The sequence below is a fragment of the Polyergus mexicanus genome, unplaced genomic scaffold, assembly GCF_030449975.1.
Source record: "Polyergus mexicanus isolate NDT 795.1 unplaced genomic scaffold, iyPolMexi1.0 SCAF_11, whole genome shotgun sequence".
NCBI classification, from domain to species: Eukaryota; Metazoa; Arthropoda; class Insecta; order Hymenoptera; family Formicidae; genus Polyergus; species Polyergus mexicanus.
Genome location: NW_027223331.1, coordinates 4,502,055 through 4,513,094, shown reverse-complemented (window position 1 = coordinate 4,513,094; position 11,040 = coordinate 4,502,055). Strand labels below are relative to the sequence as shown.

General features: G+C 30.3%; 2 protein-coding genes across 2 annotated transcripts; one reads left to right on the top strand and one right to left on the bottom strand.

Annotated features, from left to right (window-relative positions):
• The first annotated feature begins 2,948 nt into the window (after positions 1-2,948).
• Positions 2,949-9,650, top strand: LOC138937545 (carbonic anhydrase 2). The gene is made up of 6 exons (XM_070303918.1): positions 2,949-3,138; positions 7,397-7,438; positions 7,517-7,678; positions 8,169-8,416; positions 8,631-8,867; positions 9,019-9,650. Exons 1-6 carry the CDS (start codon positions 3,090-3,092, stop codon positions 9,259-9,261), a joined length of 981 nt encoding a protein of 326 aa, XP_070160019.1. The 5' UTR covers positions 2,949-3,089; the 3' UTR covers positions 9,262-9,650.
• LOC138937546 (coiled-coil domain-containing protein 12) lies at positions 5,797-11,035 on the bottom strand. The gene is made up of 3 exons (XM_070303919.1): positions 10,546-11,035; positions 10,327-10,465; positions 5,797-10,054 (listed from the first exon to the last, which is right to left on the bottom strand). Exons 1-3 carry the CDS (start codon positions 10,671-10,673, stop codon positions 9,878-9,880), a joined length of 444 nt encoding a protein of 147 aa, XP_070160020.1. The 5' UTR covers positions 10,674-11,035; the 3' UTR covers positions 5,797-9,877.
• Between the last annotated feature and the right edge of the window lie 5 nt (positions 11,036-11,040).

Here is an 11,040-nt window from a genome sequence, read left to right as displayed (position 1 = left end):
GCTTTTATTTCATTTTAAATTATAACTTAGACATTTGTCATACTCGAAACTAAATCGGATGTTTCGGTGCTTCTTTTGGACCCTCTTTAGCGTATGAATATAATGGAATAATTATAACATCGTAAAAGTGTCAGGTGTATATAAATTATAAAAGAAAATCGTCATACAATATATGAAACGAATACATTGTCGATAATATTGTCGCTTAAAATTACATTGGAAATGAAAATTTAATGCCCAGTTATAATTTAAAATAAAGTATGCGCCTTGAAATCGGCGCTGGCTTTAAATTGCTATTTCCATTTTAGCAACATTAAAAATCATATAAAATATATAAATATCGTATACACGTATCATATATAATTATTGTCATTATCACATTCCCGTTTATATTAATAATAGATTACATATTGTATAATACATCACGGCAGACGATACATCGACAGATGGTCACAAATTAAGTAAGCTACATATCACACACATTAGCTGCCCGATTGTTATCTCAATTTCTGTCGTTGTGCAATCGATGTACAATAGTCGAGCAGTAACATTGCGCCTCCATCATTCGCCAACGTTGTATTGTTAAGCGTGACCAATTACTTCAATTTTCTAGAATTCTATTATTAAGCGCAACAATAATATTATCGTTCCGATATTAGCATATTGAAATTTCGAAACAAGCGTAATGCTTTACATCGCACGTGCACCATTTTTAATTCTCCGTCAGTCACATAAAGAATATATACAAAGTGCCGAGATGTTAATCAAAATGAAATGAATTCAGTTTATTTCTTGATTGTCAAGGCACAAATCAAGAAATAAATTGAATAACAATAAGTTTAATAAGAGAATTTCTCCATACACCTTCGTTTTTCACACATGTTATCTTTAGAGATTTCTATTTGAGCGTCTATATTATGCTTATTATATGCACTTTGTATTTTTTTTTTATATTTTTTCATCAGTTTTTCTCTTTCGAATTATTGCACTTATCTTACTGCTTTTATATTTTCTTATACATGGTGTTCCAGAGTTAAATGTCAAAAGTTCGGGAGCGTGCGAGGGATCAATAAACTAAGAAAAAAGTTCTTTAGAGATTTTCTCGTTTTAAAGAAAATCGCCAAAAAAAAAAAAAAAGATTTTCACCAAAAAAACTTGAAATAACTGAAATTCTTAAGTTATCGAAAATAAATTATTAAGTTTATCGAAAAGTGCCATGAAATAAAAGAGCATTGAATTGTAGAGCATGGAATTAAGAAAAAAGAGTGAATTGCGATTCTTCTGAAATAAAATTAGATGTAAATACGATTGTAAATAAATATGCGACAACGCGAGATTATTGTATCCTGTTTATTTTACATTTACATTTCTGCTGTGTCATTAAGGAAGTGACAACATGAATAAGTAGGTAAGTAAATAAATAAGTAAATCGAAATGAAAAAAATCCTCCTTATTTTTTCACTCATTTATTATTTATTTAAGTAATAAATATTTAAATAAACAGGATACAATAATCTCACGTTGTCGCGTATTTATTTACAATCCTCTAATCTTACCTTAGGATTTGAATTCATTCTTAATTCCATGTGCTCTATAATATTTCTCATAGTACTTTTCGATAAACAATTTTAGTGTTGCTTTAAGTTTTTTTGGTGAAAAATATTTTTTTCTTTTTTTTACGATTTTCTTCAAAACGAAATAAAAATAAGCAAATCTTTAAAGGCCTTTTTTTTTAATTTTTTATTCCTCACACACTCTCGAAGTTTTGACATTTAATTTCGGGACACCATGTACATATATATTTATTAGATTTTTCTTAGAATGAGAAAAATATTGTATACACAAATCATACAATGGATATAATAATCATTCTATCATTAATGAAATTTAATGAAAAACATCTCTTTTACATTGATGATAAAAACAGGATGTTATTATAATCTCTTAATAACCAATTTGAAAAATGAGATCACAAATTGTATAACAAATTTGTCGCAGATTACAATCGTTGGAAAAAAAAAAAAAAAAAAAAACGTAGAGAACAATTTTGCGAGACGGATGTTGAGAATACCGAAAAAACGACAGTAGAGACGAAAGAGTACCGTAAATTATTCACCACATATCGCCGGATATATTCAAGAGACTTCCGTTTGTATCGGTCAAACAAACTATCAAGCATCAAGATGAAAAAGTGCTTCTGTGAAACGTACAGTCTACGAAACGTCACATCCTAAAGTCAGCGTATACATACGAAGGATTTATATATATTTGATCTGTGCCAAATTACAAGTTGAATTCAAATATCTGCCAATCTTATCCTTCTTCGTCCTAGACGAAGAGCTACGACGATTTGACATGTAATAAATTATCATTTAATGAGGGATAAAAAAATCCATGAACATTGAAAATTTTCGAGAAAGTCATTATTATGAATTATTATAACGTTATATTATATTGTAAAAGTATACATCTACAAATCTAAATTGTGTCCGATATGAAATCACGTGTGGATGTCATATAAAAATATATATTTCATATGCGGAATTAAAATGATTATTTCTCTCGTTCTTCCTTTTTTTTTTTTTTTTTTTTTTTGGGAAAAATATAGAACAATTCATATTATTATCATTATATATATATATATATATATATATATATATATATATATATATATATATATATATACAGAGTACAAAAAAAAATGTGAAATAAATTCAGACTGATTTTCAGACGCTAATACGTCGATTAAAAGTGTCAATTTTTGTCAGGATCGTTATTAATTCGCTTATTTTTTGTGAACGGAGAATCGTATCTTGAAATTATTACTCGACACGTTGATTCCGCGATGTTGTCACGAAATGAAGAAATTGTTATTCCCACCCTGCTGTCGACGCGACTGTACGGAGAGTCAATTGCACGCACGCCGCAAAATAAAAGCAGAGGACTCTTATTTAACATGGTCGACCGAGCCGGCGGCACCTCAGTCCTCCACCGACCGTAACAAAGCATTCGTATTTTTCTTCGCTGATTTCTCGACGAATCGGCGAGTCCGCCGCGGGATTTCACGGTGTTATACGCCGACGGGGTGAATGATCATGGTGTTTTCGTTCGCTACTCTTGGCCTTCTTCTCCTACCAGGTACCCCTCTTCGCTTGTATATTAAACGGTTTCTTTTATAAAAAAAAAAAACCTAATACACCTTCGAGAATACTACTTCTTCAAACTGTCATTCTCAATCGTGTCAATTATTTATTAATTTGTATATAAAAAGGATACTTGTTTGTTTCGTCGAATATTTTTTAAAATTTAAAAATAAATCAATATAATATTTTTAATTTGTATCATTTAATGATTAAATAGAATAAGCAGTGTCTCAAAGCTGTTGATCTAAGAATTATTAATTTAAATGACATTAAACACCAACATATTTTCTTCTTATTGCAGAAGAATTATTATATTTTTATGCGTCCAATTAAATTTTATGATAAATGAATCATTCCATATTTCTTAAAAAATATATATATACAATATATATATCATCTAGCGCACACATTGATGATATTCTACAAAAATTTATCATATATAAATTTTGTGATAAAAAGATATCTCGATTATATCGTAGCGTATCAACAGATTCTTTTTGTAATAATATTAATTTTGCTTTTATATAAGTCTTATCTTAAAGTAAAAAAAGATATAACATAAATAAACAAATTATCATCGTCATTATGCTACCAATGTATTTTTGTTTAGCATTTAAAGCGGATTTCGAGTGCGATAGGGTAGTAATTAATTTATATGATATAAAGAAAACAAAATTGATTAAATGGATTATCCGCTGTATTCGATAAAATCGATATACACTCTAGACGGTTGAGTGAAAACTGCAACTATTTGTGTGTGCAGTGAATACTAGGTATGTATTAAATATTTTCAATCATTGCATTAATATGCATTCAACCGTATTAATTTGCATCGAAATCGTCGCTGCAGATGATCGCAGAATACCCTACGAGAATCATGATTAAGATGCTAGATGCTGGTGATGATTCTCGATCTACTGTCAATCTTTGGATCGCTAAATTTTATATGACATAAGACAATAATTGCGAGAAATTATTCGACTATCAAGTTCTAGATGCTTTAGCACGATTAAATAACAAAGTTCAAATCGCGATGCTCATATTTGATCTAAGATCTTTTCGTAAGAATATTAATTTCGCTTTTATATAAGTCTTATCTCAAAGAAAAAAAAAGATATAACATAAATAAAGAAATAAATAAATAAATATAATAATAATCTTGATCTTATCTTAAAAAATAAAATATAATGATAATTATATGATAACGATAATCGTATGAAAGTAATCATATGATAAAGTGTGATAAATCCTTTTCACGGAAAGGAGGTACCTATGTCAAACTAAATCGTTAGATACTTAATCATTAAATACTTCCAGTATGAAGATCTTATGCAATTATAACATAACTATACATGTAATATATCCTAGAAAATAATATTGACGCTATTATATTTTTGCTACTTTAAAAGCAGGATAGACGCAAAGAAGTTTTAAAACGATGCACTTTTTTTTCGTCATCCATAATACACATCGTAAAGTCGTGACCTCCGGCTAATACCTCCGGCTAATTTGACGTCTTATATTTTCTTTTAATAAACTGGCTGATAAAAGTGATGATAAATGTCGATAAAAGTCGATAATTGTAGATATTATCGTTTTATATCGCATCGGCTTTGTGTATATATACATATGTGCGTGTTATTTCTGTCTACCGTGTTAAAATATGTATCATCTGCCAAATGATTAATGGGAAAAGTATATAAGAAAAGCATCTAGAACTTGAAATCGAATAATTTCTGGCGATTATTTTCTTATGTCTCGAAAAAAGCGAGCACGAAACCTGAAATCATACCGTGATAGTCGTTGAAGACTGTTTGAATTGTAAAAATGTAAATTTCTGACGATATACGAATGTTTTCTGATGAGATAAAACTTGATGGATTGACAAGCGGAGCGTAGAACAAAATTAGTGAAAGAATTCGTTTTATCGACAAATAAAGTCTTTCGCGTGTTACGAAAGTTTGATATACGATTACGCGATTAATTATTTAACGTTACGTGAAAACATCGTTTCGACATTTAATTTTAAAGAGAGATTCTGATAAATAAATGATTATCGAACAATGCAATGCGCATTCTCAAATGCAATGTCACAAACGTAATTGACAATTCACATGACATCGATCTACGTCATTTTATCATACAAGATTAATGAAAATATAATGTATCTACGCGAATATTCATTTTCTTCAAAATTAAATATGTTCGTCTATTGTTAGAACGCAGTTGTTCGCCTTTTTTTTTCACACAGACTAACTAATGATTAAATATGTGTCGTAGTAAACGTGATACTAATCTCATTATTTCTTTTTTTTTTTACATCATTTTTTTATTTTGACACGCAAATGACATTTTTAAGATAGATTCTTCGATCGGTTTGTCCTGGTACGCAGCGATTGTTAGACGTCTCTGAATAATAATGAGATAATAATAAATAATAAAGTCAAAATTTCACTTTATCGTTATATATCGCGAACTTTGATGCTCCTTGCACGCGTCTCACGTAATCGTACAACAATAAAAATTTTGCATAATAGAAGGACGTCGAGGATGGCTCGTCATCTCCACGAGATAATCATTTTAAATCATCCAAGGATTTCCAGCCAAGATGTCATGTTGACGGTTTCTTCGCGTAAGCGTCTCAACTAAAACGAAAGTAATATTCTCGAGTAAATCGTACAATATACTTTACATACTATAGTCACATGTGTCGGGCAGATGCGAAGAACCTTAAACAAGGCACAGAGCAAGGCGAAACGGCTTGTCCATCGAATAAGTACTGGCGGGAAGGTATCGCGCATACATTTGTCTGCGGATAATTGAGAAACATTATGGTACATAATAAATGCGCGGAAACGACCAATTGTCTTCCGCTACCGAAGAACTTCAAATACATTTTCAGCTTCCGCAAAAATCTTTCTGCACATTTGATGGCTTGTCCGTTAGAAAGTGCACCGACATGTGAACAAGAGATGTCGATGTCTTAAACTTGTTATAAATATTATATTAGTACCATTGTATTAATTTCCTTGAGCCTCAGTAAAAATTCGGTAAAGAAATATATATATTTTTTTATTAATCATTGATCAGTTTTAAGAAAATCTTTTTTGTTTTTTAATGCCAATTTTTTAGGTAAAATTACTAAAAAATTATATAAATTATATATTATAAATCAAGATAAAATATATAAAATTCTCGACTCGAAAGATAAATCCGTATGTTTATTTATTTTTTTTTTTATCCATACATCATCTCTTCTCACATTAAATCGAATCTCCGCTATATTAATATTGCTCATCATTATTTTTGCGAGCAAGAGATGTGGATTTATCTTAAACTCGTTATAAATATTGTATCAGTTCCTTGAGCTTCAGTAAAAATTCTGTAAGGAAATATATATATTTTTTTTATTAATATCAGTTTTAAGAAAATCTTTTTTGTTCATTAATGCCAATTTTAGGTAAAGCATTAAAAAATTATATAAATTAATTTATATAAATTAGATATATAAATCAAGATAAAATATATAAAATTCTCGACTCGAAAGATAAATCCGTATGTTTATTTATTTTTTTTTTTATCCATACATCATCTCTTCTCACATTAAATCGAATCTCCGCTATATTAATATTGCTCATCATTATTTTTGCGAGCAAGAGATGTGGATTTATCTTAAACTCGTTATAAATATTGTATCAGTTCCTTGAGCTTCAGTAAAAATTCAATAAGGAAATATTTTTTTTTTTTTATTATTCATATCAGTTTTAAGAAAATCTTTTTTGTTCATTAATGCCAATTTTAGGTAAAGCACTAAAAAATTATATAAATTAGATATATAAATCAAGATAAAATATATAAAATTCTCGACTCGAAATATAAATTCGTATGTTTATTTATCTTTTTTATCCGCATACCATATCTTCGCATTAAATCGCATCGAATCTCTACACTGAAAAAGAATTGTTAACTTGACAAAATCCGTTCAACTAATTACCATTTTTTAAATTGAAATATTTATATATTTAAATCAAATACGACATATTAAATCTAACATAACGTATATTTGACTTAAATATTTCAATTAAAAAAATGGTAATTAGTTGAACGGACTTAGTCAAGTAAACAGTTCTTTTTCTCAGTGCATTTTATTAATGTCGTTCATCATTATTTATTACTCTATACCGTCCTTCTCCTTTTCGTAAAATTTCTAACATGAATAATTATTTTTACTAATTAAAAATATTTCTTTTCAGGATTCTGCCTAGGCGAGGATTTCGGTTATGAAGGAAGTCATGGTGAGATTAAATAGAAATTCGTTATTCGAGAAGTGGCATGTTATACTCTGAAACGAGACCAATCTTATTCTCGCTTAGGTCCATCGCACTGGGGCGAGGAGTATCACGCGTGCATCGGGAAACATCAGTCGCCCATTAATATAGAGGAGCACAATGTCAAGAACGTCAGTTTACCGCCGTTGGAGTTGACGGGCATCGACGATCCGTGCCTAACGTTCGTGACGAACAATGGTCACACGGGTAAGGATTTCACGGCTCGTTTCTGACTGTGCACGCTTAAAAACATTTCCCACTTGTTTACCTGTGTCTACGTGTATAGCTATATATATTAGGTTTTCTGTTACATCGCGTTCACAATCAGAAACAAAAAGAAAAACGCGTTTCCTCGCGGTATAATTAAAAACGAAACGAGAAAAGGCAATTTTGCACTATATGATTATAATTATTATCTGCCATAAAAGCAGTAAATCGCGTGAATGTTGAATAAAGGAGACTGGAATAAAAAATTCGCGAGTGATACACTGGACGTTTAAATCTCGACGATTAAATATGCCATAAAGAGCTCAATCGCGTTAATACGTAATCGGTCTCTCTAGACTCTAGATGTAGAAAAATATTTTAATACGCGGTATCCATGTTATATAAAAAAAAAAAAAAAAGATAATCTAGAAGCTGGATCTCAATAATTGCCATTGCATGCTACAATATTTACCCTTCCCTTCTTCTTCAGTTATGTTGAAAATCAACGAATCCAAAACGGCCATGTTATCTGGAGGACCTTTGGGAAATAATGTCTATGTGTTTGAGCAATTACACTTCCATTGGGGAGAAAATGATTACGAGGGATCCGAAGATTTAATTAATAATCGCTCGTTTCCGATGGAAATGCATGCGGTTTTTTACAAGGAAAATTATAAGTCGATGGACGAAGCTTTTAAGCATCCCGATGGTCTAGCTATTTTAGCATATCTATACGAGGTAAGAGAGAAAGAGAGAGAAAAAGAGAAAGAGAGAGAGAGAGAACGTGTTATTAAAATTGAAAAAATTTTATCATATTTTTTTTTATTCATTTTTTCGCGTAATTGATATCTTATATGTGCAATTAATTTTATCTTTTTATATAATTGCAGTTTTTTTGATAGATAATTTGATGTGTTAAATTAATGCTTTATTTCAATAAAATTACGCCCAGGTAAGCCCTAATCTGAATCCAATGTACGAACCTATCATAGAAGTATTATCTGACATAGAAACGGTAGGCAACAAAACAGTATTGCGAGAGCTCTTGCAGTTGCAAAAGTTGTTTGTATCAGATATTACTACCATGCAAAACTATTTCACGTATAACGGTTCGTTGACAACTCCACCTTGTCTCGAGGTAGCTATATGGATTGACTTTAAGGATCGTCAACGGTTGTCGCATGAACAGGTATGCCAATTGTATTTTGCGTTGTATTAATCGTTATAATATTATTTATGAAGTTTGATGATTTGATGAGCGAAAAGGGATTTCGACATATTTAAGATATGTACACATAGATTTAGCAATCCAAAGAATTATGTTACTCGCTCAATTTCAGTTAGCTGCTTTCCGTAATATACGGACCATAGAAGGCAAGAAATTGACTCACAACTTCCGGCCGGTGCAGCCTTTGGAAGATCGAATAGTTCTTCAAAATATTCCAAGAAAACGGAACACACCAAAGAACATTCCTCGCACTTATCATCGTTTCGATGAACATTCTGGACAGTATAATCTCAAAGTGCCATTTTCCATCATCGCGCTAGGAGTTTTTTTTGCGCTCATTTTGTTTGCCATATGAAAACCTCGATGTGGAATATTCTAGTCAGTGGCATCTTTCACAATTGATATTTTAATTTTTATTAACGGTATGCTGGAAATTGATTGAAGGAAAGAAGTTAGAAATTAATTTAATATTGTAATGTTATTTGAAGGTTGAGATACTTAATTGAGTGAATATTTAAAAATAAGTTTTCATAATTTTATCACAATCACTATTTTATTAAATATTAATTTTCTCACAATGAAACACACACACACATACACACACACACACACATATGTTACGTGTAAATCAAGATAATATGTATCAATCACTAAAATTGTGTTTCATACATACGGACCAAATTAATTTTTTTTGCCCAGATGATGATGTAACAGAAATGTTAAAAAGTAAAATATTGCATTTAAGTTGATAAAATTTCACCTTGCGTCGTTCTCTATGCGAGTTCAAAGAAGTGTTTAATTTAATTTGTGACTTTCGTCTGATTTGTGTAATATAATATAGTATAACATACATATTATATAAGAGATAATGAAGAATTACAAATAAACATTATTATTGATAACAGTTACATTCTATATAAAAAAAGTGCATAATTTATTACAAAATCTATATATTACTGATAACAAAGCTTCTATTCTTTATTAGTTTCATTGACATAAATTGCTAGATTTTGTTGGCCTTGTTTGAGACGCGCCCTCACTTCTTCCGCTATCGCCTTCTGTGTTCTCCTCTCTAATATTTCTAATTTTTTAGCTATATCTCGTTTTAAATCCCAATCAGGTTTTCTTGGTGCTAAATTACTGATGTCCTAAACAAATAAAAAAAAAAAAAATCGTGTTTCTACGCACAAAAAATCACAGACAATCATAGTAATATGACATAGCCATAAAGGATTGGGCAAGAAAATATATATATAAAATATTCAAACAAATCACCCATTCATCTGTGGATTCTTTAAATAATTTGGAAACAATTTTTGCTTAACAAAAGCAATAGAGACTAAGTTTTGTCATCAGTTTTGTATAGATAAGAGATGAGAAAAAAGATAGATATAAGAATAAATCTCCGCACATAACTTACTAGTTCTTCGATGACGACTTTACTGCTCGCAGCATCCAATTGTTCACGAACCTCAGATTCTACATCTCCAGGTTTCGCATCCTCTAACATATTATTCTTCAAATTTTCATCTTGTGGCTTGTAACTGCGAAATTTTGGCCTACGATATGAGATTTTAAACAATTTTATATACAATCATTGGGATTAAGAGATTAAAGTCGTTCATTGAAAGAGATTTACTTTGGTAATATTTCGTTCGTATTTTTCCTATTTCCTTCACTTTCTTCATTCTTCCTTTTGAGTGCCTGAAGCCGTTCTTTTCTTTTCAGAGCCTCCTCTTCCAAGGAACCAATTTTCTCTTCTGACATTTTTAAAACCGCTTCGATCAAACTCCGATTAATTTAATCAGCGATTAACTTGTCAATGTAATGCTTAATATTACACATTACACAGTATTTGGTTAATATGTGTGAATGTAATTACTAATTTTTCGATACATGGAAAGAAAGGATTAAGTAAGGAACGAATTATAAAGTTAAAAACTTTGCTGTTGATTTTGTCAATCCAATTAATCGTCGATTAATAGAAGTTTTATCAAAGAGATTCCTAGCCTCGAAATTACAGTCAAAGGCTCTCAGCCCGTATGTGGAGTTTTGTCGAGACTCCAATCGTCTTTATTTTTATTATGAAGGCCAGAAAAGGTTAGGTTAACACAAATATAAAATCAGAAAGAAG

Excerpts from the sequence above, each read along its gene's own strand:
- LOC138937546 (XM_070303919.1), bottom strand. The coding sequence starts at position 10,673 with ATGTCAGAAGAGAAAATTGGTTCCTTGGAAGAGGAGGCTCTGAAAAGA. Across the intron at positions 10,466-10,545 it reads ACGAACGAAATATTACCAAA|GCCAAAATTTCGCAGTTACA; the intron begins GTAAATCTCTTT and ends CTCATATCGTAG. Across the intron at positions 10,055-10,326 it reads AAGTCGTCATCGAAGAACTA|GACATCAGTAATTTAGCACC; the intron begins GTAAGTTATGTG and ends TTATTTGTTTAG.
- LOC138937545 (XM_070303918.1), top strand. The coding sequence starts at position 3,090 with ATGATCATGGTGTTTTCGTTCGCTACTCTTGGCCTTCTTCTCCTACCA. Across the intron at positions 7,439-7,516 it reads CGGTTATGAAGGAAGTCATG|GTCCATCGCACTGGGGCGAG; the intron begins GTGAGATTAAAT and ends ATTCTCGCTTAG. Across the intron at positions 7,679-8,168 it reads GACGAACAATGGTCACACGG|TTATGTTGAAAATCAACGAA; the intron begins GTAAGGATTTCA and ends CTTCTTCTTCAG.